The 18,169-nt window shown below is 44.0% G+C and overlaps 1 protein-coding gene across 1 annotated transcript; it reads right to left on the bottom strand.

The window, feature by feature from the left end:
• Positions 1 to 453: 453 nt before the first annotated feature.
• On the bottom strand, positions 454 to 13,351 carry CRABP1 (cellular retinoic acid binding protein 1). Its single transcript, XM_027698062.1, has 4 exons — positions 13,217 to 13,351; positions 12,629 to 12,807; positions 9,898 to 10,011; positions 454 to 782 (listed from the first exon to the last, which is right to left on the bottom strand). Exons 1-4 carry the CDS (start codon positions 13,284 to 13,286, stop codon positions 732 to 734), a joined length of 414 nt encoding a protein of 137 aa, XP_027553863.1. The 5' UTR covers positions 13,287 to 13,351; the 3' UTR covers positions 454 to 731.
• Positions 13,352 to 18,169: the final 4,818 nt, after the last annotated feature.

The following is an 18,169-nucleotide window of genomic DNA, read 5'->3' on the forward strand; positions in this document are numbered from 1 at the left end:
GGGTGTGCTGACAATAAGTATTAGTCATGATCACACTGTTATTTGTCCTGTAGATGCAGCTGGGGTTTGTTCTTGGATGGTGCATGTCTCAACAGGGAAAGTCTGGGCATTCCTCAAGAGACACAGCAGGGAAGAGGGTAAAGATCTCGCCTTGTCTTGTCTGGTTCAGCTGAATCACAGGATACAGGAGGAGTTGTTCCTCAGCAACCCTCCCAAGGAGAGAAGACAGAAAGAAGGAAAGCAGCAGAGCTCTGGGTTTGAGAGAGCAGCCTGCAGCTCTGCCAAAGGCCCTGCCACTCCTTTTCTCCATCCCTTGGTGTTGCCCTGGGAAGTGTTTCCTGTACCTGCCAACAGCAGGGAAACTCCACACTCACTTCAGCAGAGGGGAGGAAGTGTTTCAGTCCTATCCAAAGCACTGCTGGGTTTTCAATTAAAAACACCCCAAAACATCTGTGAGTTATGCCCAATAAGTTTAATAACTGAGGAAACCATAGCAAGTGACAACTACAAAATACAAAGCAGACACGGAAAACAATGGCATAAAAGTGGGAAGGAACAGTGTCTGCACTGAAAAATGAAAGCAAAATACACTTAACAGAGGCTCTGGGTTCAGATAGAACACACGTGGTCACATACAACACCGCATTGGGAACAGCACACACAGATACTCGTTACACTGGGGGATTTCACAGCTCTCCACTTCATCCCAGATGACAAGCAAATTGATGTTTTTACTCTCTTACATAAATTCTCGTGCACACAACATCATCAGCACCAAAGGTCTGGAAAAGAAATAGAAATCAATCAGAAGAGATGGAACCAGCAAACATTTAACACCATTTTGAAATGTTATTTTTACTATAGTAGCTAGTTCTACAGCAGAAATACATTTTCTTATGTCTTTTGACAGATGGGAGTAAAGAAAGAAGTCATTTTGGAAGAGGAATGCAATCTAAGTGACCCTTTTTCCGAGGCGCGATGAATTTTGTCAGAATGATAAATGATGCATAAATTCCCTTTTTCTATAGTTTCTTGGCACGCATTTATAAATAAACATGAGAAAAGAAAGAGAATTTGGAATGTGCTGTTGTTATATTTAGAAACAGTCGCAGCACTTTGAACTAGAACTGCTGAGGGTGGAATTCAGACGGCGAGCTCCGAAGGTATCCTTTGATATTCCCAGATACAAATCCGGGCAGTTCAAATGAAGTGAGGGGAGGGATGATGGAGAGCAGGAGAATGTACACCTATGACCTGTAAACATAATGCTGCTCCAGGCTGCTGACACCCCATCCTAGGACACCAAACCCTCAGTGTCAGTCACAACCTTCTCTCAAAGCGCTGTGACCTTGACTGGGGGGTTTGTTAGGGATGAGGAGGATCTGTAGGGCCACACAGATTATGAGGATATGCAGGCAGGACAGTGATCGTGGCAGCTGTCTGAGAAAGCCACCTGAATCCCAAAGTGTCTGTCTGGAATTGCAGGTCTGGCAGGCTAAAATCCAAGCAATTAAACGTGAAGGAAATAATGGGTGCAAGAGCGAGGAAATAGTGACTGCAAAAAACTTCACGTTCAGCTGCACCAACAGACAGTTCTGAGCTCGGCACTAACAAGCTGTGAGGTGGATGTTTGGCTGCAGTAACTGCCAAGGGCTCACTGAAAACTATAAATTAAGACCTACCCCAGTGTGTTATGAAAATTCAGCTGCACTATTTGTTTTAATGCTTTCTACACCTGTTTTGGCCAACTCTTCTTTGAAAGGACTTGGCTTTAAAACTGACTCTGGCTTATGTTTTGTTCACATTATTGAGGAGACAACTCTGTTATTATTTTGGGGATATAGGCTTTGGTTTTATGCACATCAATATCATATAAATGTTTATATACATTTTTAGCTTATACATGAAAATGTCTGGAAATGAACACTAAAGGATGTGGATAGTTCTCTATTGTCCCCAGCACCAGCTGCAAATACCCTTACTATGGCTTCCTTTAACATTTCCAAATTATACACAGAGGCAAAATTACTGCAGCAGGAGCTTTCCAGAGAAAGAAAGTCAGAGCTAAGACCATCCAAGCCTTGATTTTGTCTTTGGTGACTGTAAGGTCCCTGTGACAGTGGCTGTTTTTCTGTGGTACAGTCAGGCACTGCTAAGCACAGTGAAGTTTGGGTCCCCTGCTGCTCCCTCAACACAAGTCCTGAACAGTGGTAAAACAGCCCCTGTGCAGTGTTCCCCTCGAGCTGGCAGGGCCCCAGCCTGACAGTTGGAGCTGCACAGCTCTGCAGCCACATCTTGTGATGTGAGGGGGTGCCACAGCAGCCAGTGCTAATGAGAAAGGCTGCAGCAGCCAAAACTCTTGTGCCTCCCCAGACAATTCAAGTCTGTTCTTTCAGGGGAGTTAAGAGAGAAACTCCTTCCCCTAAACCTGTGCAGCAGCAGTTATTCTCAGAACAGGCCAGCAGCTGGATGGAGAGGGAACACTGCAGGGAGGAGCAGGTTGAGGTAGATGTGCTCCATACTGCAAGGGAGTCACTGGAGCTCCGAGGGTCTGAAATTCCAGTGTCCAGTTCTGAGACTGGGAGCAGGGCAGAGCTTGCTCCTGAGACATCAGCCGAGTCTGACTGGCAGCCTCCTTGCAAGACTCACTTGCAAGGAGGGAGTGTGGAAATAAAGACGAAAATTTGAGGAGGAAGAAAAAAGAAACAGTAACTGTCTGGGAAAGCTCAGTGTGGGTGAGCAGGGGCACATGCAGAAGGGCTGCTGTGCTCTCAGTCACAGCTTGGCACGCCCGTGACATGGTACATTGGCCCTTCATTTTGTACTTCCAACATCCAGCTCCAGATGGACTTCTGGACTTTGGAAACATGGACATAGCCAGGAAACCCAAATCCATAGTGAATCAGTTGTTACACACAAGGGTTGTCGTTCTCTGCAACACACCGGTCTCACCGTTTGGAAAATCACTAAAATTTAACACAATCATATCTCGAAATCTAGATTGTAAAGAGATAAAAATCATGCAAAGCCCAATTACAGTGACTCTGGAGTACCATGGAGCCACTGGGCACTTCTTAGAACATCAGCTATCATTTCCCTGAAGACCCAGCTTAGGTTATGTGGCCTCTGACCTGTTTCGGGAATAAGTTGCATTTTTTGGCACTTAGATTTTATACCTTACACCCATTCAGATGATTAATAACCTAATTGAAGCACATAAATAAAGGGCCTTATTGTCACAGTTATGCACATGGTTTAAATGTGGACATACATAAAAGGTGTTTCCCTATCTTATTGTAATTTATTATCACTGTTGATGAACTCCACCCAGTGATACTAAAGAAAGAAAAGAGGAACGTGTTCAGACTTGCTGCATTCCTTTTCTTGTGGTTACTCACAGAAACATCGAATGTACAGCTGGGCCCAAGGTCAGGGGAGGATCCAAATCAAAAGGCTGTTACTCCTCTGTCCTTCACACTTAAATCCTTGTATTCAGAGGTAGGATAAAGAGTTTAGTGTCTGTGGTTCTAATTCCAGATTCAAAAGAAGTGATAGTTCCTAGCAGAACAAGCTGACTTTAATGATTTCCAGGACCTAAAGCAGCAGAACTTCCTAACAAAAAGAAGGAGACCAAGCAATCCTGGCTATTTGGTCATGAAGTTACATCAGAGCAATTAAAAAAAGAGCACTGCTACCAAAGTGCAATTCAGATCTAATGAGAAGATGTAGGATTTTCAAACACCACCTTCTCATCAGCTTGCAAAACGCTCCAAGGCAAGACTTCTATCTAAATCTAAAATAGGATTTTAAATGTGCAGTGACTGCAAATTGCAGAATTGTTTTCTTCACTTGGCTTGTCATAATCTGTAGCTAAGAGTCCAAAAGCACACTGCAAACAAAGCCCTGTGCAGGGGGATAATCCAATAAATTGACCTCTCTCAGTTCACTCAAAATCTGATGACCACTGACATCATGAGAGATTAAAAGAGAATTACAGGGCAGTAATATATTTTGGTAGGAGTAAATCTGCTCTTTGAAGGCCTTCTTTATAAACATTTGCTGAGGAGCCTTTGTGATAAAGGGAACACACAGTATAATTAGGAAGAGTGTCATTGAAACAATCACCTGAGAAAGATCCCTTCTGCCACTGTATGCAAAAATCCCTTTATCTGCTCATAACTGACCAAAATGCAGAGACTTACAAAAGGAAGGCAGAGTGTGTCAGCAAAATAATGGAGAAAAGAAGATATTATTTAAATGAATGCTCAGTAAAGGGTTTGTCCACGTGCAGACCTCCATGTTGCCCAGAATAAAGCTACAGATCTTCACAACAAAGGCACATTGCATATTTCCTTTCTCCTCCTGACCCCCAAAATGTTTTGGGAAAGATCATTATGGATCTGGAGCCCTTTGAAACTTGGATATCAACCCTATGAGCTCGCCCTCAGTCTCCTCAGGACATCAGTGGACAGGCCCACGCACAGCCAGGCCATTCACCGAGGGGCCTCAGTGTCAGTGTGTGTGTTTGGGCACTGCTGGATCACACAGATTCCTCAGAGCTTCGTGCAGCAGATGAATGACAGAGGGAAGAACATGAGACAATGGTACCTCCCAGTAATAGTCTTGAAAGCCAGTAACAGAGAACATCTCAGCTGCCAGTGATATTATAAGAGGCTGCATTCAGGATTGGGTGCATCCCAGATGGAAACGGCTGTGGCTTCTTCCTTTGTTGGGGGTGTGACCCAGCCCAGGCTGCAGGGGAGAGCAGGGGCTGTAGCTCCCTAAGCCCCCTTGTAAATCTGCTCATGGCAAAGAGTAAATTAAAGCATTAGGCCCGTGCAACACACACGCCTGCATCATCACAGGCTCCTGAACTTCCATCGGGGCTGCTTTAACGAGGTCAGCAGCAGCTCCTCACACCGAGCTCAGGAGGAGCAGACCCTCCTTTTGACAACTGATTTTATTTAGGATCACTCTCCAAAAGCTATAGAAAAGTTAAACACGGGGGTAGTGGAACACTGTTCCATACAAGGCTCCAAAGCAGGTTTCCAAATCTGCACTGACCCTTCTCCCCCACCAGGTTGGATTTTAAAAGCCAACAATATCATTTAGAAAATGTTCACTCGCTCATCAAGGCTCCGCAGCTCACCAGTTTTAATCAACCAGGGCCTGGTTTTTCTGGGGAGGGAATGCAGAACAGAAACCATGCTTGAAACCCCCCTAATGTTCTGATCTTTGACCCTTGCCATAATTGATTCTGAGAACCCCTGTGTGATACGTGAACTGTGTAAAATGTGGTCAGAGGCTGTTTTTAAAGCCCCTCTTCACATCCACTTTAAAATGTTTGTGTGTTCCAGGTTAAACTTAAATCTATGGAGGCTTGAGCAGCCCTGAAAGCAGCAGTGCAGCTGAAGTTTGAATAGAAATGTGTCTCATTTGAATAGCTAATATTTGTAAGCAGCATCCTTTAACTTTGTAAAGAGCAGACCTTTTGTTCTTCTGACTTACACAAGTGATTGATAGCTCATTAATGTCCCTGACAAAAACACACAGCGACAGCAAAAATGTTATAGAGTATAATGAAGGGAAGAAAAGGCACTTAATCCCGGGTCATAATTTTCAAACAAGTAAAGGAAATATATATTTTTGTGTTATATTTTGATCTTGATTGCTTAAATGCTAATCCAAGTATAGGTTATGAATCTGGACTTGTAAATACAGATGTTCTGACTCTGTGTGCATTACAGTCCTAAAGCACAATACAATATAGTGTCAAGACAAATAAATGTGGACTTTGATGGGGAAATATCCTTTTCATCCTCCCTTGCTTGCACATTTCATGCATTTTTTATCTATATTGTTCAGTAATTCTAAAACTGCAGCACTGAAGTCCCAGCAAGTGCATCAGGTTAGATTAGAATAAACTGCTCTGATAAAAGTAGTTGCAATGTTCTGAGACATTTAGACCACCTTTTTTATAAAGCAGAACTTGATCCTTCTTCCCTTACTCCACTGAAAAGAGTCTTTTTCTAACAGGACTTTAGACCTACACCTGCCATTGTATGAGCCAATTATTATTTCTCTCCTGATAAGAGCAATTCCATTCTCCAAGCTGCAAGGAGCTGAGGACAACTAAAGGCAACTGGTACCTGAAGGTAAAGAAAACCTTTGCCAAATAAATAGTGTGTTTCCAGCATCTGTGCACCAGAGGACACAATGGGGCATGGAAGGCCATCATATTGCTCCAGGGAATATCTAGGAAGAACATAAGGAATTCTTCTGCCAGGATGCAAGAAACATTGATAATTTTACAGTAGTATGGTTTCTATTTTAGCTCTGTGGTAGTCATGGCAATTCAACACTGATTTGGTTGTTTTATTATATGTGATAATAAATGCATTTTATTTAACATGTTGTGTTGGAGAGAAAAATACCTCCTTCCACTAGGAAAATGTCATAATCAAATGGATCCCCTAAGCAATGCAGCACATCAGATCAAAATGATGTGGCAAAGCTCCAACATTTATGCAGCCAGGATTAAGAGGGTAAAACTAATTCCTTACCCCCTGCCTGCTACCCCAAGCCTTTTTTCAATTTGTCTAACACAGTTTTGATTATTTCTTGCAACTTCTTCCAAAAGGGGTAGGAATTTTCTTGATTTCTTCTGCAAATGTATGTAACAGCTAAGAAGGAGTCTCAAGACTTCTGGAAAGATTTCTCTGCATAGAAAAACAGAGGCAGAGACGTATTGAAGTCCATCAGAAAGAGTAAAGGAAAACATTTCTTAGATAAGCAGGGAGGTTTGAGAAATGTGAAGATGGGAATTGTTAAATATTTGAAGTGATATCGGCAGCAAAACTGAATGAGAAGTGAACTTCAGGTCCTAAAGATCCCTAATGAAGTTGGGAGAATGGAAGAAGAAAGGAAGGAGAAGACAACAAAAGATCTCTCCCTCTCACTGTGCTCTTAGTTTGGAAGAAGCAAGATGTAAGTGGAGGTTTACAGGTTCAGAACCAAGGAAGATTTCCAAGCAAGACAAAATAATCTAAATTGAATCTTTGTTTGCTGGAGTGACGAAAAACCCAAACAGCCAAAAACCCAAACGGCGGAGAGGCAAGAGATCAAAAGGGTCTTCTCACTAAGAGCTCCTATTCCCCCTTTGTTCCCTTTCATAGCCGAGGAACACACCTCAGCCAACCCCTTCAGGCAGTTTAGCTGTTAAAGCCCAAGTCTGGAGGGAATATTCTGGGGTTTTAAAATTAGGGACCACAGACAAGAAAATGTAGCCTACCCTCTTCCATCTCCCTCCAAGCTGTAGAACCCTTTGCTGCCTCTTGGAAGGGTTAATTCTGGCCATCTCAGGTTCTCCAGAGGAGCAGAGGCCTCACACTCACCACCTGACTCCCAGAAACACCTCACTGCTGAGCTTTAGGGTGTCAGGAGATTTGGAACGTGTTAACCCATGTATTGCAAAGATCTGTACATTCAGTCCCATCTAATGTCATGAGGGCATGAAAATACTTCTCCTGAGGACCAGTTATTGTCAAAGTAGTGAATAAAAAGAAAAAGAGGCCACTGTGATCCAAAAAAGAGGTAGGAGAATGGAACTGCATATCATATTGAGTAGTAAAAACAAGAGAGAATGATTTGGGTCACTTGGAAACAAACACTATATTTTCATAATGGCCACAGTAAAATAATACATTGCAACCAAAGAACACGGTCCCAGCTTGCCAGAGAGGGGAAGGGGATCACTCTGGGGAATCAGAAACCAGGAAAATTGCTTGGGATCATGAGTTCCCAGAGAAGAGTTAACAAAGTCTTTGCACATGAATCAGAATAATTTTACATAAGAGTAGTGAGATGAAGTCATCACTACTTCAGGTGCTAGATTGCTACCAAAACAGTCTGTGCCATTCTGGTTTTCACAGTTTAGAGAGGAAAGTGATACACTGGAGGGGGTTAAAGAAGCACTCAGAGAATGATTCAATGAAAGGTTCCTTTACATTGAGGAGCTCGAGGTCTTCCAATGGTTTAGCTCAACAATCAGAAAGTTCTTCCAAGAGGTGGCTTGATCAGGGGTGTTAAAAGAAGTATTTGCAATATAAAATTTTAGGCATATTATTTAGGTTCTTTTATACACAATATGTAAAGACTGGAAGTTGAATCTACACATACACAGATTGGAATGTTTATATTTTAATGGCAAGGAAATGAACCAGTAAACCAACTTAGAAAAAGTTGTGAGATGCCATAAATGGAAACATTTTAAGAGGAAGCAAGTTTTTCTAATTTATATCCTAACTGGTAAAAAAGAATTAATTCAGAAAAGTTCAACAGATTGTATTAAACAAGAAAAAACGGTTAGATGGCTTTATAATCTTGGAATAACTTCATTACTGTTCCCCAGCAGGGTAAGTTCCCGTTGCTGATTGCAGGAGGCAGTTGTGTTCTCACTGCCTTTCCTGCTTTGCTCAGAGCAGTTCACTTCGTTTAACAGCTGCCTCATTAGCCTGTTGCTTAAATAATCAGCTACAGAAATGTATTGTTAGAAAGCTGGAAAAATTCTAGTTGAGAAGATATTTCGTGCACTGCATTACATACAAAGATGCAAAGCAGAGATCAAAGTGCTTTGCCTTCTGAAGTGTTGCGATAATATAAAGAATTCCAGTGGTTGAGTCAAAAGAAACGCTCCAGCATGGGAGTATTCATTCAGTAGAAAGCAGTGTGATTTCACTAACAGCAGACACCTCCTCCTAAGGGGTGGGTGAACAGTTCCAAGATGTCTGGAAAAATATTAACAGCTTAAAAGCTTTTAGTTTATACTTGGTTAGGTTTGGGTCCTGTTTTTGTTTCAGATGCAATCTCAAAAACAGAACTCCAACTGCTTTAGAGAAACACTGGGGAGGCTGTTTGTTTTCTAAAGTGCAGAGATTTAGTCAGTGTGATAGTTTGGAATAAAACCTCCCTGCTTTGATGTTTCCTTACCCCCACTCCAGCAGCCTTGTCTTCCACGTCCAGGCCGATGAGGCGTAACAGTCTAATCAACTATTTATCCGGAATGCACCGGTAAGAACACGTGCAAGAAAATGATTCTGAACTCGAGCTGAACTGTGCTGCAGCGTCTTCCCTCAGTGCTGGGGACTGCTAAACTGATGTGGAGTGACTGCTGAGGAAAGGTGCAGTGCAGAGAACTCAACTCTGACAGAAACAGGGATAATCTAAATGAGGAGGCAGCAGCAGAGGTGCTGCTCAAACGCCCCCGGCACCCTCTGCCAGAGGGGAGTCACACACGAGGGGGGACTTGGGCTGAGAGCAAATGTGCAAACCTGTGTATTTCTGAGAAACTCATGAAGGCAGTTCTGAACCTGATTCAGAGATAATCAGGGAATTGGGGAAGGAAATTACATGTTTTCCATAAAGAGGAGAGATTAGAGCATGCTAACAACATGTACATCTCCCCCTCTATACGCCACGTGACTGTGGATAAGAAGCGAAATATTATGCACATGCCTAAAAAAGAAGATTCTCCAGAAATGAGGTCAAATGCCTTTATCTCACTTTCAACAGAGAAAATCTGCAATAAACCAAGCAAATTCTTTGGTAGGGTGCATTTACAGAGTAGAAGTGGCCCACTTGTGATTATTGTACCAGTAAAAGTATGGCAAAAGTTATAATAATCAAATGCAAGTCAGAACATGCATATACCTCCCTTTGTTCTTAAAAAAAATACAAAGAAAGGAAAAAGAGTGATTTATTAATTGTATGGGTAGAAGATTATGAAAATGGTAGTATTCCAGATGGACTTAATTAAGGAAAAATAATAAGTCATACTATGTGGTAACAAAAACCCCTGTTAATATGGTTGCATGTATTGAGTGGGTTCAAGGTTCTTACCAAAATCAGCTCATCATTAGCTAATTCTCGAGTCCAGTATGTTTTGGGGCCATCTCCCTCAATAAGAGTTTGTTTGCAATAGATCTTGTTTTCATTCTCCCAAGTGGCCAAACTCTGCAGGCAAGAAAACCATTAGGAAATACATTAATTATATTCCCCAGTAGCAGGAGACAGAGACACAACAATGAGCAGCAGTGAGAATAATTGCTCACTAAAGGAGCAACACACAGATAGATAAAGGAAAGCGGTGACATCAAAGTTAAGGTGTGAAGGGGCATCTTGGAAAGAGGTCTAGATTAATAACAAGGTAATTGTAAATGTGTCTTTGCAGGGTGAAGTCACTCAGTTTCCATAAAACGCTTGTTGCTGAAAAGTGTAATTTAGGAACACGGCAATGTCGTGTCTGTGTTCCCAAGCATCTCTGTACATGTGTGATTTGATCTGACATGTTATTTATCACTAGAGTCCCCTTAGAGTCAAAGCATAGACAATCCTATATATCACACTGTGGTCATATATAATGCAGTATTTGTCACCTACAATCTTTCCTGCTATATGGCACTGTGCCAAGTTAGCTGTATATAAAACAAACTAGAATGAATCACAACCAAATTAAAGAAACTTGGTTAAGAGTTCGGGTGTTTGTGACATTACATTTTAAGGTTGTGGGCCTGGGCATTTTTCAAAGCATTGCAATGATGACTATGAAACCACTGAAAATTAAAAAAAACCCAAAAACTATAGGATTTTGTTTAACTTTCACAAACAGGCAAGTCTTTTGCTTTTCATTCTAGCACTGAACTATCATTGCACAGTGCAATGGAACAGCTGTGCAGGAGGATGCCCTGTAATGAATGTGCAAGTAATCACTTTATAACTACACAGGGGAGACATTCATTAGTCTGTGGTTATATACATATATATTTATATACACGTGTGTGGGTGCATATATATGCCTAAATTCAAGTTAACACTTCCCAGACATTCAAAGGGAAAACCCCCTCTACTTTGATTTAAGATTAGCTGCTTACTTTATAAATATTTTTCAAAACAATAGGTTTTATAAGCCATTCTCAAGAGGCAGTTGTAGAAGCTTTGCCTTGCAGTACAACTACATATGTTCTCCCTCTTTGTCTGTATGAACAATGGATCAAGTTAGTTGGCAGAACAAAACCCTCCACCCCATAAAGTATATCAAAATCTATCACCAGTCAGCAGTTTTGCCAGATATTGCAAATTACATTCTGGAGTATTACTTTATTCTCTGTCAGCCTTTGCTCCGTGGCCCCATCTTGGTTATATACACACAGCAGTACAACTTATTCCTGAGAGTGGACTATAAATAATTCCACAACACATGGAAAAAATTTACTACTTCACAAAACACATTTCTTTCAGGTTTTTCCAACTTTCATAGCTTACAGCCATAATTATTGTTTTTCCATCTGCAGCAATAAATCCTTCTCTAGAAAGCGGGTCACTTTTATTGTATCTGCATTATGCATGAAGACACTAAAATACTACTTTTGCAGAACAAGATAAATTAACAAAGCCAGCAACATTTCCTGAACAAACTGTTAAATATACAAGAACTCATCCCAGAGATCAAGTGGATGTTTTAAACGTTCACTGACTCCCAGAATCTCCTTCCCTTTTTCATAAATTTAAGTTCACAGCAATTGCACCGAAAACAGCATGTTCTGAATTTTTAATGGTCTCAGAAGCTGGCCCGAGAATTAGGAGAGATCATATTTTGGAAAGTAGATTATTTCACCATCATTGGATACTTTTAAAACTGGATCCTCATCTGGGACTACATTCTGATGCTCTTTATTTGTACTTCTTTTATAAGAGTTTTATTTGTACTTCTTTTATAAGAGTTTTATATGTACTTCTTTTATGACTGTGAGAGTAAAGTGCCCAAGGAAAGCACAACTAACTCTTTTCAAAAGACAGCTATGACCACAGCCCATGTCCCCAGTACCTCAGACCCCAGGTACCTACACCAGCGAGAACCTGGTGTCAGCTGCTGCTGACTGAAATCTCCCTCCATGGCCACACAAGTGCTTACGAAGGTCTCACACACAGAATCAAGCCCAAAACACTCCAGTGAGTGTCCTCTGTTCACTTCTGCTCAAGGAGATGGTGTAACTGTGGCTGGTATAACACCACCTGAAAGTCTGCCTTACCCTCTGCTCAGCAAACTGGAGATATGCACTTACAAGGGCATGAAAGAGGATTTCAGCCCCAAACTACAAACAGTCTGTGGTCCTGCTTGTGAACTCTGATTCAATCTAGGACAAAAGTTATGTCAGGTTTGTGCACCAAATCCCGACTCTTGAGGTCTCTCTCGCTCCACTGTTTCCAATGTTTCTGTCAGGGATAGGTTGGGGAGAGCTTTCCCTGCAGCCTAAGTCTCCAGGGGAGAGGGAAGCAAAAAAAGCTGGACAAAACTGTGCCAGCCAAGGAGCTGGCAAACAGGTATCTGAACTCTGCTTTTGGGAGTGCTCTTTTTTGTCGTGTTCTGTTGCCTTCAGATTTCAGTTCTGTCTCGCAAGAGGGACAAGAGTGGTGGTGACCACCAAAAACCCCCGAAGAGGACTTTCTGGCTAGAACAGGATGGAGGGCAGCAACGCCACTGCCTGGGGACACCGGCAGCAGATGTGTTTGTCCCATCTAAAAGGAACTTGGTAAAACACCCCCCTCACACACACCCCAGCTCTCCTCCTACCCTGCACTTTCGTCCATCCACCGTCTCCTCCTCAAAGCTCTCCCCGATTTTGAAGTTGATCTCGGTGGTGCGGACAGTGGTGGAAGTTTTGATGTAGAACTGGTCGCCGTCCTGGCGGATCTCCACGTGGGGTTTGGAGGCGGCTGCCACCGCCACCTTCCTGAGCATGGCGTTGACACCTGGGCAGAGCGAGGAGGAAAGCAGAGCTTGACGCCTCCGGCCGTGCCCCGGGCTGACCTCGCCCCGCATCGGGCGGATCGGGGAGCGGGGCTCGGGGCCGGGGCTCGGCGCGGACCCCCCGGCAGTGCCGCGGGCCGGGAGCTGCGGGGCTGCGGCGGCTCCGCACGGACCGCGGGTGTCGGGGGGATGCCCGGGCACAGCGCCGGGCCAGCGGCTCCCGGGGCAGCTCCGCAGGTGAGGCGGGGACACGCCGTGCCTCGGCCGCCCCTCCCCGGGCAGGGATGAGCCACCCCCGCTCCGGCCGAGTGCCCTGAGCCGAGTGCCCGCCCGGAGAGAGCGGAGCGCGGCCGCGGTGCCCCCCGCGCCCTCCCGCGGGGCACAGCCCGCTCCCGGCTCCCCGAGCCTCACCCAGCGCCTTCAGCAGCTCGTCGAAATTCTCGCTGCTCCTCATCTTCCAAGTGCCGGCGAAGTTGGGCATGGCGGGGCGGGCGCTGCGGAGGCGGCGGGGACGCGGCGCTGCTGCTCGTTCTCCGGCTCAGGCACCTTGTGAGCGGGGCGGACCGCGGCGGCGGCTGCGGGAGCGGGGCACACCCACCCGACCCCCACCCCTTCCCCCGGGCCGGCACCACGCCGACAGACAGCCGGCCCCCTCCCAGACACGGCCATCCATCCATCCATCCATCCATCCATCCATCCATCCATCCATCCTTGCTGCCCTCTCCATCCATCACTCCCTGCCTGCCTCCCTTGCAGCCCCCCGGGAGCCTCCTGGGGCTGCCCAAGCAGGAGAGCCCGGCTGTCGCTTGTCCCACAAATGGGGGACGCCGAGGACTTGATGGAAAGGCCCCAGAGGCAGGCAGGGAAGGCAGCGGACAATCCAAGTAGGTGCAGCCTCTCCAGGCTCTCAGCGGGTTGATCCCACCACGGCACGGCCGAAGCACAGCAATCCATGACAGCGAGCTCCCGAGCTCCCCACACTCACACATCCCGGCGGGCTGCTCACCTGCCAGCCTGGCCAGCACTGGGGACAGCCACCGAGCCAAAGGGGTGCCAGGAGCACCCCCTGCCCCAGCACTGGGGACAGCCACTGAGCCAAAGGGGTGCCAGGGAGCACAGCCCTTCCCAGGGTAGGGGATTGTTGTAAGGAAGCTGTCACTGTCCCTAAGCCGAGTCTGCCCCTTCGAGAAGGGTGAAGGACAAAGAGAGAGACAAGAAATTCCCCAGCCCCAGCCACACGGTCCCTCACTGCTCTGTGGTGCTTTTGGCAGCAGGTGGATACAGGTGTGGAGCTGGAAGTTGTTCCTATGGCATCAGAAAGAGCAGTGCCCACGGTGGTCACAAGCTTTTATGGGGAAACACATGAAGCTATTTCACACTGACTTAAATGAACACCAGTGTGCTGTAGATGAGTGCTGCTCTGTGCCTCTCAGGCTTTCCAGGACCATTCCCACCATCTTTGCTTTGAATCCCTTCGTTTCAGGTCAAAGATGCTACATTAAAGTTCCTTATTGCAGCTGATTTATCCACATGATTAAGGGGAACAGAATTTAAGGCATATGGAGTTTTTCTGCTGCTGTTGTGCATAAGGAAATACTCAAATCATCCAGAAGTCCGTGATTTCCCAATCAGAACAGAGCCAGATGTGTTTTAATTATAGGAAAACCTTTGCTGAGCCACCTTCACAGTATATTCACAACCCTTCTTCACTTTTTGGACTCTCTCTGTAAAATGAACACGTAGGTTACCTGAGGTGTGTATAAAACGTGTTTGCTCCTGGAAAATGAATAGATCTGGGAGTTACTATGTTGGGCAGGATTCTCCAGTTCCTATATGCTGAAATTTGCCCTCATTTTTTTATCCCAGTAAGAGTTTTACCCGAGTAAGAAACACAGAGCAGAACCAAATATTTGTCTGTTGATTGTCACTCTTTTTTTACTGAGTTTTATTTCTGCCTTTTCAGAAGGATACCCTGGAGACCTGGCATAGTTCTTTAACTGAAATATTTTGATGGAAAATCTGTTGTTTTTTTTTTCCAGGAAATGAAAATTTAAGTTAGGAATATCTGTTTCCAATAACAGGATTTCTTTAAAAAGAAACCAAACAGAACAACAACAGAAACCAAAAACAAAAACCAGAGCACGAAGCATTTTTAAGTAAATGACAATAAATTAGTCCCCCATCTGAAATACTTGTTTACAAATCCCAGTTGGCTCAAAGAAAAACATTTGTGGAAAAAAAAGACAGACACATAAATAATTTCCCTATTGCAGGGAGGTTTAAGACTTTCAAACATAATGCTGCAGGCCCAAAAAAACCACACCAAGCCTGTGTATTGCTATGAAACACTGAAGAAAAACCCTGCTCAGTACCTCGGTTTCAACTTCCCAACTGCACAACTGAAAACACGCTCCCATGGTCCAGCCCTGCTTCCAGAACCCTGCAGAATGTGGATACCTGGAGCATCCCAGTGATATGGCTCAGTCTCCACAGGACAAAGCCCTCAGCTCCCTATGAGAATGAGTCTGAGCAGCACAAACCACACAGGAACACCTGTCTCTACCTGAGGAAATGCGTTGGCCCAGAAGATTTTAAGGAGGGACAATTTGTTCTTTAAAGGACCATTTAAGTTCCTCGACTGTTCTTTCGTTTGCTCCCCCACTGATACAAACAAGAACTACTCCAGCAGATGCCACCTGAGAGTGTTTCTAAGATGTAGGCCTCGGTCCTAGGGGTTGGACTGTGGCCATTGACCTATTTCATGAAGACCAGGAGGGAGCCTTCAGAACACCCTTCATCTAGAATGTGCATCAGGCTGGAAGGAAGAAGTGCCTTTGGTCAGAAAAGGCTCTGCTTTGCAATGGCAGCACATTGAGCTACTCATCCTAAATACATGGAATCAAGTTACACTTTTATTTACATTATAATCTTATCTAAAGACCGTGAGGTGCCGTTCCACCTCTACAGTGCAGCTGCTCAACCAAAAAGCCAGTTAGGCTCTGGGCTGGCTCACTGGCTCTCTCTGGACACGTGTACATGTTCACACCTTATTTATCTAGGGAGGCAGCTTCCTTCCAGCACTGCCCACTGCAGACTTAGCAGCTATTTAGAATTGGACCTGAAAGTTCAACCCCAGAAGGAGTTGTCCCTCTCTGAGACCGAGGGGCCACTGCTGCTGGCACAGGAGGGAGACAGGCACGAGCATTCCAGAGCCAATGTTTTCCCTCTCGTGCAGTAGTTGAACAGATCACCAACAAGCATTCCCCCTTTACTCTTTGAGTTACATTTTTTCCTGTCCTTTCTCTATGCTTCTTCTCTTTTCTTTTAAATAATTTGTGTTTTCCCTCTCTTTCTCAAAAATAAGCCCTGGTGTTTCTCTGGATTTACTAATTAATTTTAAAGTCAGCAGGAGTTGAACTCCGAACTCATAAGGAAGCTAACTTCACTCCAACAAAAGTTTAAAAGCAAAACAGCTCTATTATTCCAGTCGCTTAGGACAGCCAAAGCTCAGTGAGAAAAACTGTCTTTTTGTTTTTCCATTTGGTGCTTCATGAAAACATCGTGGATTGTAATCCCATTGCATTGTGGAATACAAATCCCCACTTAGGCTGGGAAGGCAACACAGGGAGATGTAACTTCAATGGCAACAAACTTCACGTGGTTTATGCACCAGTTACACTAATTACTTATGCATATAATAATTATATAAAAGTCAGTAAGAGCTGAGTTTCTGTTTTATGAGCTCTGATCGTATCAGCTCAATGCTATTAGATTCATTTGCATGCTGAACTGTTTGAAGGAAAGGGAAGGAAAAGATAAGGAAGAAAATATGGAAAGAAGCTTAAAGGAAAGGAAAACAGAGCTGTGATGTAAGACCCATAAGGAATATAGCACTGTTAAAAAGTAAAAAGGCAGAATGTGAATTAGGATGGGTTTACTGCATGTCTGGGATCACTCAAATGAAGGACAGAAACAGTATCACTATGGCAGATATGACTCAAATCTCTGCTGTTATAAAGTGAAGATCACCAAGCTGTGCTGACTTATATTAGCTGAGAATGTTGCCCATGGACTTTAGCCCTCCATAGATCCTTATCCTGCCACAGCAGCAATAGGGGATGTTTATCAGGTCATGCTGAAACAACCCAGACTAAACGGCAGTTTTACTTTTCTTTCAATCTCCTTCTGTATGTAATTTTCCCATTAATGTTATGGAAAACAGTTTGATTTTCTAAACATGCCCCTCAGCACTTTTTCCCCTCGGCATTTATTTTGTTTACCTGAATCCCCTCAGGCTGAGCCTTGCCTGCAGATGGACCTAATTAATCTTTCCAACAGTGCCTCTAAGACAAAAGAAAGTAATATATGTACAGATGGGACCAGGGCACTCCATCATCCATACAAATAAGTGGCCAGTAATGGGACCAGAACTATCCCCTTGAGGTTATTGGCTGACCACTGGGAACTCACACAGGGCTCAGTGCAAACAATGGATTTTATTTGCTAAGGTGGTACCCTAGGTAAGGAAAAAAAAAAAGAAAGAAAGATTGGTTTAAGGCAGAATAAATAATAAAGAAATAAATTATTTCTGACGCGAATAAATTATACAACTGGAAGGCAAATTGCCATCGTAAATTTACCTGCCAAATTAACTTACAATGGGCCTCCAGCAGGACAATGGGTGAAATGTAATACGAATGTATGTGATGGACCAGCATTGCTGCAGTGCTGCCTTGTGTCTCCTACTGCCCTCTCATTAAGCTGAAAGAATACCCACTCTTCCCAAGTTAAAATGCTGGAGAGATTTCCAGTGCCAAGTTATCCTTTTGGTTTTTCAGACATAACTAATAGGAAAGTAAATGAATTCTTGCATTGTTAGAGGCAGACAGGAAAGTGTTTGCCAGTTTTATGTTCATTAAGAAAAATAAATATTATCATTTTAATTCTTTCCCCATAATATTCCCTTCCAAGAGGAATTAATTGATCTGTGTTGTGTTCCACAGTCAGGCTTTAAGCTGGCCACCTGCTCTTCCTATCTTCCGATCTGCTACAAGAATACAATAAAGTTGAGAATTGTTTTCTTAGCCAAAGAAAAATTTGCTGCTCTGACTCTGAAAACAAAGCGAGTTTGATTGTCTTTTCACTTGGGCATTAATTCTGCAGACTGCTGAGCAATTTGATCCCGCCCCAGCACGGTGTGGTGGCAATGGCAGTAACACAATCACCATGGGCTGTGCCCTAGAGGTGCTCCTGGGTGTGTTTTCCTGGGCCAGTACCAGAATAAAGCCACAAATATCAATAGAGAGGAAAATCAAGATCACTCGGTCTCAGACTAATGTTCTGCCTGTAATATAAATTAGTTCA

Source organism: Neopelma chrysocephalum, unplaced genomic scaffold, assembly GCF_003984885.1.
Source record: "Neopelma chrysocephalum unplaced genomic scaffold, ASM398488v2 Primary Assembly neopelma1_124, whole genome shotgun sequence".
Classification (NCBI taxonomy): Eukaryota; Metazoa; Chordata; class Aves; order Passeriformes; family Pipridae; genus Neopelma; species Neopelma chrysocephalum.